The 17,467-nt window shown below is 45.2% G+C and overlaps 1 protein-coding gene across 4 annotated transcripts in view; it reads left to right on the forward strand.

Moving 5' to 3' along the window:
- Positions 1-17,467, forward strand: part of ctnnd2b (catenin (cadherin-associated protein), delta 2b) — a 132,279-nt gene that overhangs the window by 47,067 nt on the left and 67,745 nt on the right. For all 4 annotated transcript variants that reach the window (XM_065954409.1, XM_065954410.1, XM_020647038.3 and 1 more), the window contains one exon: positions 3,530-3,642. In XM_065954409.1, the coding sequence (XP_065810481.1) occupies positions 3,530-3,642 (113 nt within the window). The remainder of the gene's footprint in view (positions 1-3,529; positions 3,643-17,467) is intronic.

Raw genomic sequence — 17,467 nt, forward strand, 5'->3', positions numbered from 1 at the left:
CAACCATAAGTTATTATCAGCTCAGTGAACACAGCCGCCGCTGCACGGCTGCAGCAGCCAACTGATTTATTTTTTTACATTTTCATCACCGTCAGTAAACACGTCTATGTATCATCATGTTGACTTTGTAAACAGAGATGAATCTGCATGTTAGACTCACTTTGATTCACACTTAAGAGACTTAACAGCAGTGTGTGTGTGTGTGTCAGTGTGTGTGTGTCAGTGTGTGTGTGTGTGTGTGTGTGTGTGTGTGTGTGTGTGTGTGTGTGTGTGTGTGAGCATTACAGCATCTCACAACATGTTCCACATGTAGTGTTTTATAAGTGAACATATCTGCTGCTTGGCCGGCGCTCAAAGCTCTCGACTGTGACATGAAGTCGATGGGAAACTTGAGTGTGTGAGCTTCATGCACAATCCATGCAGATACACACATGCTCATGCGCAGATGTAATGCAAACATGTTCCTTGTTTGTGTGTGTGTGTGTGTGTGTGTGTGTGTGACCATATGTGTGTCCACTCACCTTAATTAAAAAGAGATGGTGATAATTACAGTCACATTTGCAGTTTGATTAGCTAACTGATTTCATTAGTGATTCATTAAAGTCAAACAGCATCGTCCTGGTGGAGAGGCTGACGCTGCCTCAGGGGGGCGGGGGTCTCTCTCTGCTCCCAGTCGCTACACTCATTCTTAACATCACGTTTAATGAAACATACAAAAAAACATCCACAGTTAGCCGGATGGACTCAGCCCGCGATGGGGTTGCCATGGTTACTTCTTCTCTCTGCTTTTTGGCGGATTTGCAAACCAACTATGTGAGTAGCGCCACCTGCTGCATCAGACTGTGAACTTACACACGTGTACTCAGGTACAGAATGATGGTACCTGGGCAGACCAGAGAGGGGAGGTATGAAGCATCGTGCTCTTATAGCTCTCATCAGGACACCAGCTGAGAGTCATAAATATAACCATGTACTGTACGTTGGCGTTATTCTCTTAAACGCAGACTGACTTTTGTTTTCCACCTTCAGATCCCAGAGGTGACGCGTTTCAGATTTAAGATGAGCGTCTCTGTATTCACATGTCCATGGTACATCTTAATCATTGAGGTTTCTGAGTTGTAAAACATCGCTCTGTGGAATCAGCTGATGGAAGAGCGGCCAACATAAAGCCTGTAATCAGCTACTGCTTAGTTTGGCTATCAGGAAATGACAGGTTATTCATCAGGCTTTGAGCAGCATGGATTACACAGAAACAATGACAGAACAGATCACTCAGATCTTATACATCCTAAATGTTTCAGTCTCTGTTTTTTTTTTAAATGTCTCAACAAGTCGACGCTCATTAGAGTCAGGAACAGTCCGTCTGCTTTCCTGCACTGATTCCACTTAAGAGACAACTTGATGCATAAACTGTTAAAATATGTCAGTGAAAGTTGACCTTTCTGAAATACTCCATGAACTTTCTGGGTAAAATCTACCTCGTGGTTTTCTCATTGAAATGGTCTTCTTATTGTCGAGGAAATAACTAAGACTTGACTCCACACAATAAGACTCAGTTGACTCAGATGGCTTACGTTGATGAAAGTTTATACATAAGAAGAATACTCATGAGGAGACATGATTCAACACCACACTTATGTACTCATGAGGTGCTCAACCACATCTGCAGAACTTTTTGAAAGGCATCGCATATATCCTAAAAGACATTATCATTATCAGGGTCACATTGACCCACCTAGACTAATCTGTGACGTCTATAACACTGGAGCAGACAATAAGTCTACCAAACATCCTTACAGATATCAGGAAGAACAGTTGACACTCTCTAAGCTGTACATGGTGTTCTAACAACAGCTGAACTCTGTCAGGTCTGACTGACATGTCAACAGTGAATAAACCGAATGACATCTGTACATTATAATCTAAATAACTACAGAAATTCCACCACACTTGTAATTCAGTAGAAGTTGGAGAAGCTGCTTCATTGTTCACAACACTGCTGGACTAGACAGCTGGAGTTGTTTCCTGTTTGAGTGTCCCGAGTATCGGCGAGCGACTCAGAGCTCTGTCACTTGAGTAGATTGATAACTATGTTCTCCCTCAGCAGAGCGTGTTAGCTTGTTGACTGCTACTTCACTGACTGTGTGTCTCATTGTGAGTCATGTTAGTCAGAACACTCAAGAGGTTTCTCCAGAATGAAGGCTGACCACGCTGTGTACCCGTGCTCGTGTATGAACTGTACCGTGTTGAAGAACAATGAAAGGCGTCTGATCCAACCTTCACAACAGGCTCCTAAGACGCTGACTAGACTCGCCTCCTCTGTCGCCCCCCGGTGGTGGAATGAACTTCCAAACTCCATTGGATCTGCAGAGTCCCTCTGCACCTTTAAGAAAAAGCTAAAGACCCAGCTCTTTCATGAATACCTACTAACTTAATGATGATGGTCTCCATATTATTGATGATGATGATGGTAATGACGATGGTTTTTGTTTGATAACGATGACTTATAAGATGGTTTCTATACTGATTAGAGCTCTCAAGAACTGCCGTCAATGTTGTGCTTTGCCTCTGGTCACTTCCTGTCAGCACCTGTGTGTCCAATTGGACTCAAAGCTGATCGTTTGCTCTTACTGACATTGTTCCCTTTTTTCTAGATCCTTGCTTGTGTTGTTCTTACTCTCTGATGTACTTCGCTTTGGGTAAAAGCGTCTGCTAAATGAATTGTAGAAGAGTGTCAGGTCAAAGGAAGTGTACCGAGCTCGAGCACAGAACGGAGCGCTTACACTCGTCAAACAAACTAGACTTTAGGGGGGAAGAGAGCTTAGGCACGGTACAGATGGCCTCTGTACCGTGTAGAGTGACCTGTGTTAAGATAATATAATAATAATAATAATAATAATAATCTTTATTTATAAAGCCCTTTTCAAAAACAAGTTACAAAGTGCTTTACAAGGACAGCAAATATAAAAACAGGCAGATCATAGGGTTAGGGTTAGGGTTAGGCAAGATTAAGGAATAACAATCACTTTAAGATATAAAATCCCTTTTTAAAAGAACTGTAAAATACATACAATCCTTTTAAAGGAATTCTAAAAAGTGAAATTAGTACAAATTTAAAATCAACAAAAATCAGGAGATAAGAGAGGGACAGTGAATAAAGAATGAATCAGACACACTAATGCTTTCTAATGAACCTGTCACTTTACCTCCAAACAAGAACAAGTCCCAAACTTCATCTGTTCTCCAGCGTCAGAGCGACACATGTCATGCTGCTGATTGTTTGAGGAGTTTGGTGTCACAGTCTTCTGTTGGCGTGAAACTGGCACACACTGCGTTATCTGGAATGATTTAGTCAGCACAGACGGCAGAGTCCATTTCACCACAATTAAAAACCTGACAGAGACATCTGAGCCAGAATGATGTTCAGGAGGACTGTAAATGTGTCAGTAAATAAACTCTCTCTCTCCCTCTCCCTCTCTCTCTCTCTCTCACACTCTTTCTCCTTCCCCCCCCCTCTCTCTCGTTCCAGGAGTTGCAGTTTGAACGTCTGACCAGGGAGCTGGAAGCCGAACGACAGATTGTAGCCAGTCAGCTGGAGAGATGCAAACTTGGCTCTGAGACTGGAAGCATGACAAGCATCAGGTGTGTGTGTTCTTCTTTGTGTGTCTGTCTCACACCTGTCAGATCCTCTTCTTGTGTGTGTGTGTGTGTGTGTGTGTGTGTGTGTGTGTGTGTGTGTGTGTGTGTGTGCGTCAGCTGCACTCTTGCAGGTGACTGGCTGTACAGCAGGTCACATTACGGGTACACATCTTGATCTGGTTCCAAAAATCATCTTTGTGGTTCAAACCACAGCGCAACAATCCAGTTGTTGGCACACACACACACACACACACACACACACACACACACACACACACACATGAATTTACCCAATTAACACTCATCAGACACACACACTTGACTTTTTCTGGGCCTTTCAGGATTATTTTAAGGCCAGTTGTTTTTAGAAAGAATGTGATCACACAGAAGAAGGAAAAGAAAACCGTTTGTGATTCTGGTGCAGTGATATCAGAAATATGATTAAATGTGTGGAAAAACACACCTCCACATTGTTATGATCATTTGACCCCTTAAACAGCTGTCTGATTTAAAGCAACATGATTGGATGTCTGAGCTGCCCGTCTCTTACTGAGCAACACTCAAAGAGGTTTTAGAACTCCAGTAAATATGTTCATTTTGACCTCATTTAAAAAACACATACTGGCTGTTATCAGCTTTGACCGACGTCAGCCCACTTCCTGTTCTTCAAAATAAAAGCACATAGAGGTTTCAGGCTGTTATCACTTTATTAGATACATTTATTTGGAGAGTATTTTGGAGACAGCTGAATAATAACTTCAGACCTTATGCAATGTGCAGAGCGTGCCTGGAGGAAGGATTTAGTCCGTCCCTTACTCTGCAGACTCGACTTTATGGATCACATGTCCGTTCTGAAACTTAGACTGCACCACCTGTAGCATCTCTAAGCCCCGAGCTTTACAGAGGTCTGATGATTCTTACACAGTTCATCTTGATTTCATTTTATCACTTTTTGAATTACAAAACTTTTACTCTTTGAAAATTATGGGTTTTTTTAAGTATAAAAGTTAAACAGCCAGCCCTTGTTCCAAAGTCTTCAAATGCGGACGCTTTGTCAGAGCATCTTGCACAGGCACAGAAAATAACCTTTAGCATCTGTATGAGACACAGCTGGCTCTAAGCTAACGCCAATAGAAACCTGTGTGCATGGACTTGTTGACGCCTCCCGCTCGCTCTCATTGGCTATTGCGGTCATTCCATCAGTGTAAAACATGTTTGATATTTAAGATTTTGACTCGATCAGAAGCAATGAAATAATCGTATTGACGCATCGCACTGGAGGATAATTTGGACAAATAATGGGTTGCAACAAGCCTGAAAACAGCAGTGAGGAGCTGAATGCATGCACCAGTTAATCAGACTGGTGAATGAATGGGTTTAAAGGTGACATATTCTCCTCCTCTTCATCCAGTCTAAACAAGTGTCAGAGCTCCTCAAAACATGTGTGTGAAGTTTCTTGTTCTAAATCCACTCTGATCCTGTATTTGATCATGTCTATAAACCCCTCTATTTCAGCCCTGCTCAGAACAGGCTGTTTCTGTACCTTTAAATATGTAAATGAGCTGTGTCTGACCACGCCCCCTCTCTGGAAAGGCTTGGGTGTACTCTGTCTTTCTCGCTCCATGTCCTTTGTTTACGGTGAGAAGGCAGACTCAGAGGGCGGAACAAACACCTAGCTGTGGGAGTGTCACCCACCTGGGGGAGGGGCTGCTGCCCTTTGTGATGTCATGAAGGGAACATCTTCAAACGGCCTGTTTGAGCACACATTTTCTGAAAAGTGGAGCAGGCAGAAGATGGACTTTTCTCATCATTGGGGGGTTGGTAGACAGACTAGATACACATGTTAGTGTTAGAGAAACATGGGGAAGTGGATTTAACAGAATATGTGACATTTAAGGACATCCGTCCGCTCTTTGTCAGCTTGTTGCGAACCAAAAATCTGGTGCAAAATCTTGTGAGATCTAGTGTGTATCCATCTTAACCCTCATCAAAAAGACCTCTACACCATCCTGATATTGAAGGATGAAAATTACTGTCAGTACAAGACACCCTGATGAGAATGCTTCATGCTCACTAAGAAGTTCACATTGAACTTAGAGAGTCTGGATGAAACATCTTCATATCTTTGAACATGACACGAACAGAGTTGAAATCTAACTCCCTGTCTGTTATAACCGGGTGTGACAGCATATTAGAGATTATCTTTTCTGCAGCAGGAGAAAGCATTAGGACATTCTTTAGGCAGAATATATCGACGCTGTCAGCAGAAGACTCGAGGTTGATCGAGGCTGCTTCCTTTCATAGCTGAAATGAGTTCCAACAAACCCTCAGCTCTGCAAACATGACGAGTCTTTGTCTATTACGAACTGCGATTGTGCAGCTGTCACTGGAATCAAATGGTGTGTTCAGGGCCCAAGAGGAGGTAAACTGTAAACAATGTGCAGACACTGCCTCATCATCTGCTGCTGATTGAGTTTGGACCCGAGCCTCATCTCTGCTCGGGCTCAAAGAACTCATTCTACACGATCCATACGAGTCCCGATGTGAAGACAGCACTCCTAACACAACGCTGCTAATGCACTCTGCCACTCAGGACAGACTAACACGATTACAGCCTCTCTCTCTCTCTCTCTGTTTCTCTCTCTCTCTCTCTCTCTCTCTCTCTCTCTCTCTCTCTCTCATACACATATGTAAATAAACGCTCACAATCCATCATCTTTTCTCCTCTTGGACTCCGTAAAGCGAGCGAGGGGATTCCATCCATCTCGAGCTAATCTGCCTTCTGCCTGTGCCGTAATTCTCATTTCAATTTGAGGGCTGGAGCGACAAAGAGTGGACGGATGGCCTTAAACCCATTCATTCAGCAGTCTAATTAACTGGTGCATGCATGCATTCAGCTGCCATGGGGCTGCATTCAGGGGGCCGGTCGACAACATGGGAGAACGGAGGAGGAGTCCAAAAGAGAAAAAGGAACTCGTGTTGGACTTCATCACGAGGCTGCACACGGATGAAATGAAGGTCGCCATGTTGCTGACTGGATTCCATGAGTTTACTATCAGGTGGATTATACTCTTCTTCTTAGCCATTTACTTTGTGTGACTTTGACGTGGCCATCAAATGGCCTGAGGCACGTTGTGTTCAATGACATCTGAATCGTCAGTACTGTTGCTGCTCTGAAGTTGTTGTTTTCTTCATCACTACTCGTCCCTCTGAATAAAAGTGAAAACATATCGGCTGCCTCGCCGCATGTGCAGAAATCTATCCTGGTTGAAGTTTTGGCGAGATGCACAGAGCTTCGGCGTCTTGGCACGATTAACGAGGAGCTTTGATTCGCTCCCAGAAGTTGAGCTGAACTCAAACTGTTCTGTTGTTTTGATGAGTTGCTTTGGCTGTTGGAAATGATGAGCTCTCTCTTTTGTTGTCTTCTTTATTCCCTGGTTTTCTTTTGGTTTCATCACATTAGCATGATTATGTTAGCGTGTCATATGTTGTCTTTTTAAAGCTCCTGTGAGGAAAGACGTTAGTTCAAACTGATTCTTCTATTCCTCTTAAATGTCAATGTTTTGAGTTAATTATTTGTGACTTTTAGTAAAAAAATAAATAATAATAATAATATATACGGCTGTGGGTCAGTGGTAGAGTTGGTCATTAACCGGGAAGTCGGGGGTTCGATCTCCAGCTCCTGCAGCCACATGTTCGATATGTCCTTGGACAAGACACTTAACCCTGAGTCGACTAGGAAAGCGCTAAAGAAGCTAAAGTCCGGGGTTAAGATATCATCCCATCACTTTTCAAACTTCTGCATGTAAAATAAAACTGTGAGGAGAGATGAGGTCTATGAACAATACAAACCTGAGTGTCTGACTGAAACAGATTCAAATATTTACTCGAGTTTGGTGTAAAAGAATCTGAGATGAGATTTTTTGGGACACGTGGCCGAGCCTCGGTGTGACTCATGGTCACATTCTCCAGCTGTTCCAGTTGACTTTGTCGCTCGGTTTGACGGCTCTATTTAAAGCGAACGTGCCGTTATCAGTTCTAAGGAAACAGTGTTCACTGACAGGCAGGTCAGAGCACAGTTTCATGCAGCAGGGTGTGGGGGCTGCTCGGGGATCTGCTCGTGTTGTGTGGTCGGAGATAAAGACTTTCAGAGGTGCTAATGAGTCTCTCAGCTCTGCTGTTGTTACCAGCGTGAATTAGTCACCACAGGTCACAGAGTCTGCCACCGCCATGCTGCTGCTTTATCACTTCAAAAAGCACGAGTGTGTGTGTGTGTGTGTGTGTGTGTGTGTGTGAGTGTGTGTCTCCATCAGTCAAACTGAGACTACATCTTTGTCCTCAGAAGGAGGAGCGTGATGTGCCTTCAGTTAAAGGATCATTCTGCCTGAAATGTCAAGCTTTCTGTTCAGTATTTACTGGTTCTCTTTGGCTCATAAGAGGAGGAAATGATTGCATGGCGGGACTGAAAGATGATGAATGAGTGTGATCGGAGTTGTTCTGTTCTTATTTTCTGAATGTTTCATTTCACAGCTACATCGTCTTTCTGAGGTCAGATAGTGGATTCACAAAGGTCCAGTCGGTCTCCGGCGTTATAGGAGAGCAAAGTGTTGCCTGTTTGCCTGCTTACCGTCCCTTTATCTAACCATCCAAGTGGACGACTGGCAGCGAGCACACGATAAAGATATCTGAGCTGTGTTGACACAGCGGTGGCCCTTACACTCCGCCTGCAGAGGACTAGCCCGCTCCAACCGCGTGCTAGCTCTCTTCCTCTTTTGGCTGTGCACATTTGCGACAGTTGTCTGCTAATCAGACGCTCGTCTGGCTGCTGAGCGTGTGTGCGCTTGTACATAAGCATTGGCTGTAACCACAGCACCCGGCAGGACCCACCACCACTCGTCTGGCGGGGAGAAAGCGACCCGTCTAGCGAGCCCAGCGAGAGCCCATTACCCAGAAGCTGTCAAGTCGCTCGTCTGCCAGCTTCGACTCGACAGCCCTGTGACTCAGATTATGTGCAGCACACATTCCCTGACGTCTGCAGGTTTCTGAGAACTGGAACCTGGAAACTGTTTTTTAAAGAAATGTATTTTTTTTCTTTTACTTCTGAGAAGGAGAAAGAGATCTCCCACTGAGGTGATCTAAAGCCGGCTGCATGATTCGATGAGAAACATTTCTGAGAATGATGAGAAATAAAGGAAAGGCTTCCCACTCCCCTGATTTCTTGTTAAAAAAGAAGCTCTGCTCAGTGCCTAATATATAAAGAATGATTACAAACAGCAGCATGGTGGTCGACAGCTCCTCTAATAGTACGATGTGACTCATTTGAATGATGTAAAACAGCCTCATCATTTGCTGCTTCTGATAGAAATAAACCAGATGAATCCTCCAAAACAACCAACAGATTATTTGTTGTGCATTTACACTCTACGCTTTACTTTTTGTTAAAAAATAAATGCTCACTATTCCTTTAGCTCACTGAGATATCTGAAAGACAGACAACAATGCTGTTTGACCTCGGGGTCAAAGGTTAGCGTGGGAAATGTGGAGCATGTGCAGAATGCATGAGACTCCAAACCGCCAGTTTGAGTCCAGTTTGAGTGCATTTTGGGTCCAGTTTGAGTCCAGTTTGAGTCCAGTTTGGGTCCAGTTTGAGTCCAGTTTGAGTTAAGTTTGAGTCCAGTTTGAGTCAAGTTTGAGTTCAGTTTGAGTCCAGTTTGAGTTCAGTTTGAATCCAGTTTGTGTCCAGTTTGAGTCCAGTTTGAGTCCAGTTTGAGTCCAGTTTGAGCCCAGTTTGAGTCCAGTTTGAGTCCAGTTTGAGTCCAGTTTGGGTCCAGTTTGAGTTCAGTTTGAGTCCAGTTTGGGTCCAGTTTGAGTCCAGTTTGGGTCCAGTTTGGGTCCAGTTTGAGTCCAGTTTGAGTCCAGTTTGTGTCCAGTTTGTGTCCAGTTTGAGTCCAGTTTGAGTCCAGTTTGAGCCCAGTTTGAGTCCAGTTTGAGTTCAGTTTGAATCCAGTTTGTGTCCAGTTTGAGTCCAGTTTGAGTCCAGTTTGTGTCCAGTTTGTGTCCAGTTTGAGTCCAGTTTGAGCCCAGTTTGAGTCCAGTTTGAGTTCAGTTTGAATCCAGTTTGTGTCCAGTTTGAGTCCAGTTTGAGTCCAGTTTGTGTCCAGTTTGAGTCCAGTTTGAGTCCAGTTTGAGTCCAGTTTGAGCCCAGTTTGAGTCCAGTTTGAGTTCAGTTTGAGTCCAGTTTGGGTCCAGTTTGAGTCCAGTTTAGGTCCAGTTTGGTTCCAGTTTGAGTCCAGTTTAGGTCCAGTTTGAGTCCAGTTTGAGTCTACTCAGTCCTTTGTACATGGGGCACTGGACTTATCTGCTAGACTGTCTGGCGTCCCAAAACAAACTCTTGACCACCACAGGTCTCGTCTGTGCAGTTCTTCAGCGACCCCAACAAGAGGTCAATAAAGGAGATCCTCTAAAGGAGAAAGAGCATATTCACATCCCACAACACATATTATATAAGTATGGCTCTGATAGTTGTCATGACGAAACAATCTTCATGGATTTCAAACACCATCTCTGAACAGTTGTCTGCAAAGTAGGGCAATTATGTAACAGAGAAATTCATTTTGCACACTTAATATTTGATGTTTTCCAACAACATCTTCAAGAAAGAATCTCAGCGTCGCAGTGATGAGCGTGCTCGGGGCCGCATCCGGCTGACTCATAAAGGATCCACGCTGCCGCTGCGCCGGGAGGACAAATGTTCTAGAGTTCAGATCAATTCAAATGACTTACTGATGGGAATGTTTCAGAAGGAGTTTCATCAAATCAATGAAGTTCTTTCTGTTGAACGTCTCTGTGTTCAAAGTCTTTGTGCTGTAATGTTTTCATGACGGAGAGGTGATGAAGCATCGGCCATGTTTTTACAGAGCAGTTGTGATAGGTGAAACCCTTTGATGCTGCGATCAGGTTAACATGGAGCGTTACTCTACTCACACTGGATGAATGATTACAGAGGGAATCAGGAGGGTTTTAATGTTATTCACATACAGGCGTATCTAGACCTCAGCATTAGATATGAGCACACCTGGTTAGATACATTTGATCTCCCTCACTCTTCTGTTCTTTTTTAAAATAATTAAATGAAAATGCCATTGTGGTGTCGTCCACCACAGCATTATGTTTAGTTACACTCTCTGCAAAGACATATGAAGGGAAGCGGAGGATATAGAGAATGTTTTCAGCAACTTAAAATTAGTTTCCTGATTATAATTCAACCTTCAGCTGTGTGATTGTGGCTGCAGCGTTTAGAACCTGCTCCAATGTTTAATCCCGTAAGATTTCTCTGCATGACTCCACAGTCTTCTCTCTCTGCAATAAGTAAACATTGTTAATCATAGTTTACAATTAAACTCTTATTTATCATTGCTGTGATTTATGTTTTCTTCTGCACAAGCTGCTCAAAACCAAATGACCAGAGTGAGATAACACTCTGTGTGAATTTGATTTAAAGGAGCAGTATGTAACTCTGACACCTAGAGTTTAAAATTAGACTTAGACTTAGACTTTCTTTATTGTCATTCAAACTTGTACTTTACAGTGCAGATAAGAACGAAATTTCGTTGCATTTGGCTCGTTGTAGTGCAGGATAAAAACAGCAGCATGTATTTACATATAAAAAATAAAAATAAGGTGCAGATATAAATAGATATAAAAAGAAAAACTATGAGTAAAAATACTATACAGATAAATATATTGCACGTTATATTGTGTTTTACAGTCCAGTGAGGTAGTCCTGTGTGGGGGTTTGAGGGGGAATGGAGGGATTATTTTTTCCTGTTCAAAAGTCTTATGGCCTGTGGGAAGAAGCTGTTACAGAACCTGGAAGTTCTGCTTCGGAGGCTGCGGAACCTCTTTCCAGAGTCCAGCAGCGAAAACAGTCCTTGGTGGGGGTGGGAGGTGTCTCTGCTGATTTTCTGAGCCCTGGTCAGACAGCGGATCTTTGCGATCTCCTGGATGGGAGGAAGTGGAGTCTTAATGATATTTTCCGCCGTCCTCACCACTCTCTGCAGGGACTTCCAGTCGGAGGCACTGCAGGCTCCGGACCAGACAGAGATGCAGTTTGTTATGATGCTCTCTATAGTGCCTCTGTAAAAGGTGGTGAGAATAGGAGGAAGGAGGTGTGCTCTCTTCATCCGACGCAGAAAGTGCATGCACTGCTGCGCTTTTTTCACAAGAGCTCCGGTGTGAAGGGACCAGGTCAGAGTGTCTGTTATCTGCACCCCCAGGAACTTTGTGCTGCTAACTCTCTCCACTGCTGTGCCATTGATGAGGAGTGGTGTGTGGCTGGGCTGGCGCCTCCTGTTGTTGGTTCTGCACCAGTCAACCAGATGTTTCACCTCCTCTCTGTAGTCCATGTCGTTGTTGTCACGGATGAGGCCCACTACTGTTGTGTCGTCTGTAAACTTCACGATGTGGTTAGTAGTGGACCTGGCGCAGCAGTCATGGGTCATCAGGGTGAACAGCAGCGGACTCAGGACGCAGCCCTGAGGGGAGCCGGTGCTCAGGGAGATGACACTGGAGGTGTTGTTGCCCACCCGCACAGACTGGGGTCTGTTTGTGAGGAAGTCAAGCAGCCAGTTACATAGGGGGGTGCTGAAACCAAGGGGGGCCAGTTTGCTCACCAGATGCTGCGGGATGATTGTATTGAACGCTGAGCTGAAGTCCAGAAACAACATCCGCACATGTGTGTCCTTCTCTTCCAGATGTTGTAAGCCCAGGTGGAGTGCAGAGGAGATGGCATCCTCTGTGGAGCGGTTTGGGCGGTAAGCAAACTGGTACGGGTCGAATGTGGGGGGAAGTCTGGAGACAATGTGGTCCTTTACCAGCCTCTCAAAGCACTTCATCATGATGGGGGTTAGTGCTACAGGGCGGTAATCATTGAGCGAGGAGATTGTGGATTTTTTAGGCACTGGTATAATTGTAGCAGTCTTTAAACATGAAGGTACCACAGCCTGGATCAGCGAGGTGTTGAAGATGTCTGTGAGAACCCCAGCCAGCTGGTCAGCACATTCCTTCAGCACCCGTCCTGGTATGTCGTCAGGGCCCGCTGCTTTCCGGGTGTTCACTCTCCTCAGGGTTCTCCGGACATCAGCTGCGTCCAGGCTGATTGGCTGCTCATCGGAGTGAGGAATAGATTTCCTCGCTGGAGTGATGTTGAGTGCCTCAAACCTCGCAAAGTAGTTGTTGAGGTCGTTGAGAAAGTTGATGTTGTTGTCACAGGGGGGAGGAGTAGCTTTATAGTCTGTGATGACTTGGATGCCCTGCCACATTCGTCTGGTGTTCGTGGGGTCCTCAAAGAAGTCCTGCACTTTCTGACTGTGAGCACACTTTGTAACCTTTATGGCACGGTTCAGGTTGGCTCTGGTTGTTTTTAGTGCCACCATGTTGCCAGATTTAAAAGCGTCGTTCCGGGCTTTCAGCATTGCACGTACCTCACTACTCATCCAGGGTTTCTCGTTGGCCCGTGTGGAGATGTTCTTGATCACACTAACATCCTCCATGCAATTCTGAATGTATGCAGACACAGACTCGGCATACTCCTCCACACACGTCTGGTGATTGTCCGTCGCAGCCGCCTTGAACATGTCCCAGTCCGTGCATTCAAAGCAGTCCTGTAATGCTTCCATAGCTCCCTCAGGCCAGGCCTTCACCTGCTTCACTGTGGGTTTTTTCCTGATCAGCAGGGGCTTGTATGCTGGAATTAGCATCACAGAGAGATGGTCTGAGGAGCCAAGGTGGGGGCGGGGTGCAGCCTTGAATGCCTTCTTGATGTTGCTGTAGGCCAGGTCCAGCGTGCTCCCACCCCTGGTTGCAAAATCCACATACTGATGGAAATGAGGAAAAACAGTTTTCATATTGGCCTGATTAAAGTGCCCTGCCACAATGAAAACTCCCTCTGGATGTGTAGATTGCAGTTCACTGATGGAGCGGTATAAAACATTCAGGGCTTGGGTACTGCAGTCTAAATTCTAAACATCGTAGAGAGCTGTCTCCCCCGCCCCCTCCTCTCTAGAGTCCATGCTCACTCAGGTTGCCATGTGGTGGACACTGAAGCTTCAGTGTTTATCCAGCTCTGCATGGGTCTGTAAACCTTTCTGTGTTCTAACCTCTCTCCATTTTTCAAAAGCATCTCCAATATTGATCCTAGTTTGAGCACGTTTCTGCTCGTGGAGCTTATTAGAAACATGCAGAGGCTTTTTAGGTCGGGTACAATCACTTCTATCTGAACCACTTCTCTTGACCGCTTCCATCGCTGCAACACCTGTTTGTTTGACCTGATAACTGCTCTCATATCTGACAAACCAAGGGGCGTCCAAAATGGTTGTGTTGTGTTTTTGTTTTTCATTCCCACAGTGAGAATGACGTGTTCTCGGCTCACACTCACAGCTAGCATCCAATCACAATCAGTATTTATATTTATATTTTAACCCTGCACAAAGTCAACAGTCAAACCAAACTGATCGTTGTGAGAGCTCCGCCCCCTTGTTTCGGCGTGCACTCAGATACTTGCCTTGTGATTCAACGTTTGTCCTCTGCAGGAGGTTTTTTTTTGTTTTTCTTACATTGAAATCTTTTTTTTTGTTTTCTCTGGCAGGATATTAGAGACTCCTCTCTTTCAATCATGCCCCATAAACTGCTTCACCCACAATCACATTTCACGCTCCTCTCCAAATGCCAGCCTCTGAATGGCGTTGTCGTTGTCGTACATGGATGAAAAGCATGCACGTGTTTGGTTAAAGGCCACTAACTCTCTCCCCCCTAATGCTGAGTAGAGCCCGGGTGAAGCAGCTGGTATTTGGAAAAGTTGAGAAAAGTTTTAATGAAATGAAAAAGTCGAGATGTTTTAAACTAATGAAATCCTGCAGAGACATCGGGGCTCATGAGTCACTGAATGATCTTTAGATCAGAAACAGAGAAACACACCGTGTGTTTTCATGATGTAAGTATGAGGACGTTCATTCTAAAAGCAGCATTGATTGAGGAGGCCGGCTGGATTCTAGACGGTGTTCTCCGTATCGATCCGGGGCGCGAGAGGAAATAGCAAAGAGGATGAGGGTTACATTTTAAACTCAGGCATTGGCTGTGATCCATACTGAACTCCACGTATCGATCTCATGGAGGGTAATGTGGAGCAGAGGGGAGAGGGAAGAGAGAAGGTCAGTGATCTGCTCGCCCTGCTCAGCGGCTTAATGCAGAGCAGAGTGAGGCATGATGGGAAATGAATGTGCATTTACTGCGCTGAATCTTCTTCATCATACTCTAGTTTAAAAAGTTGAAGTGTTGCTCAAAAGCTGAATGTGTTTCTGTTTACTCCACACTGAGATACGTCGTCTGCTTTGACTCCTTGTCATTTCACACTTGGTGATTTCAGCTGCAGGAGACGACACGATCGCACGTGCTGTTTCCTTGTTTTAGCAGAAGTGTTGTCTCTTTACTTTAATGACACACGGCTGGACTCGCAGACAGGCTGCTGGACAGAGTGGTGGTATAGATGTGATTTATTACACATTAATAAAAGTGGTGTTAGTTGATCACCTGTCATGTCGACCAGTCTGGAAAAAGCAGCTCTGGTTAAGTGTGTCCTCGCTGAACCTTATGACCACAGACTTGACACAGAAGTGTTGTGTTTGTCCTGATAAGAGGGAAGTGGTCCATCCCTCGTGCAGACTTCAGCTGTTAGTTCCCTTTATGAGTTTTACAGCATTTAGAGAAACATGAAGATGTGAGGGTTGATTGTTTCTCTGTGACTCTGCGACAGCTTGTACGTCTGTGCTGATCCGAGGAACGTTTTACTTAATCTTTCATGAGCTGTACGGAAGAGATTAGCCTTCACATCAGTTAAATAGGAGAGATTCTCTCTTTCTGACATTAGAAGGAGAAAATGAAGATGGGAGGTTGAAAAGAGGACACAGAAGAGAGGAAGAAAGACAACAGAGCTGCAGAGCAGGAGACAAGGACAGAGAGGGAATAAATAAGGAGATGAGCCAGGAGGCAGAGATGATGAAAGGGGGGGGTCTGGTGGTGGGGTCTCAGATGCATTCTCATGTTAAACCCTTTTAACCTGCTACCCTGCAAACACGCAAACACACAGTGAGAGAGCATGAGTCACTCGCAGACCCAGACACTCTTAATAAGCCTAATATCCTCCACCGTCACAGACAGGCTCAGTCTGCCACACCCGCCTCTGTGTGTGTGTGTGTGTGTGTGTGTGTGTGTGTGTGTGTGTGTGTGTGTGTGTGGATCCCAGTGTTAGCACAGTAATGTGCGACTCTATTATTGATCTGCCAGCAGGACAGAGACAGAACTGTCACAGCTAAGCCCTGATGAAAACCTTCTTAGTCCACACACACACACACACACACACACACACACACAACCGGGCTCTACAAAAACACAGATACATATTCATGCTGATATGAAGCACTAGATCTTAAGGAGTCGGTGACCTCTGGGCTGAGCTCAAATGATCAGCCAGTCAAGGGGGGCGGGGTCATGACACCTGTCAATCATTTACACTACAGAAGTGAGTGGAAGAGGACGCCACAGTGTTTCTGTAAAGTCAGCACATTTAGAGATTTTTATTGTAACTGTTAGGTTCCACTTGAACTTGAAACAGTCAGATGTCAGTTATCTGAAGAAGCGTGTTCTCAACTTTAAGAATGTGACGACACCAGAAGAAAGATTTTATCAGCATGTGTGTGTTACATGAAGGATTTGTGATTCCAGCTGCCCCCCTAATGAAGGCCCCCTGAGCACCCCAATGGACAGGCGCTCTTATTTATAGCTCAATATTTCCGCCCTTGATATCTGAAAAAGAGGGGTTGGGAAGGGGGGTGTGTGAGGAGCGCTGGCCCTCTGAAGTCAGCCCTCGTCAGGTCTTGATTGTACGACGCCTCGCTCACAGAGATGACTGATGGAGGCTCTCATGACGTGTTGCCCTGCTCTCTGAGACTCTCTGTAGTGTAGAAAAAGGCGTGTGTTGTGTTTTTGTTGTTGTGTTTAGAAAGAGAGCTCGACAGCACCATGAGAGAGAGACGTGCCACAGCCAATCAGCCATGACATGACGAGTGACATGACGAGTGTCAGAAGATGTTTCCTCTCAGTGCTGGGTGAGACTCTTCAATACACACAGGATTTATCGTACAAAGCAACCTCCAGGAACATGAGCAGATCTGGAGAAAGCGTCCGGTCTCACACAGAGATCCAACATGTCTTCCCCTCGCACTCACATTTAACTTCTGGCCCTGAGTCAAAATGGCCGCCTGGCAGACTGGGAAGTCAATCTGACCAATTTAGTGGGTCACAGGAGACTTCTGCTTCTCTCTCTCTCTCTCTCTCTCTCTCTCTCTCTCTCTCTCTCTCTCACACTCTCTCTCTCTCTCTCTCTCTCTTACACTCTCTCACTCTCTCTCTCTCTCTCTCTCACTCTCTCTCTCTCTCTCTCACTCTCTATCTCTCTCTCTCTCTCTCTCTCTCTCTCTCCCTCTCTCTCTCCCCCCTTCCTCTATCTCTCTCTCTCTCTCTCTCTTTCTCGCTCTCTCTCTCTCTCTCTCTCCCTCTCTCTCTCCCCCCTTCCTCTATCTCTCTCTCTCCCCCCTCTCTCTCTTTCTCGCTCTCTCTCTCTCCCTCCCTCTCTCTCTTTCTCTCTCTCCCCCCCCCCCCCCCTTCTCTCTGTGTGGAGCATGTGGACGTGCGAGCTGAGCCCCGTCCTGCTGTGCTTTAATCACTCTCTTCAAAGTGTCTCGTGCTCCTCTCTGTCTGGACGCTCTCCTCCACC

Source organism: Labrus bergylta, chromosome 4, assembly GCF_963930695.1.
Source record: "Labrus bergylta chromosome 4, fLabBer1.1, whole genome shotgun sequence".
NCBI classification, from domain to species: domain Eukaryota; kingdom Metazoa; phylum Chordata; class Actinopteri; order Labriformes; family Labridae; genus Labrus; species Labrus bergylta.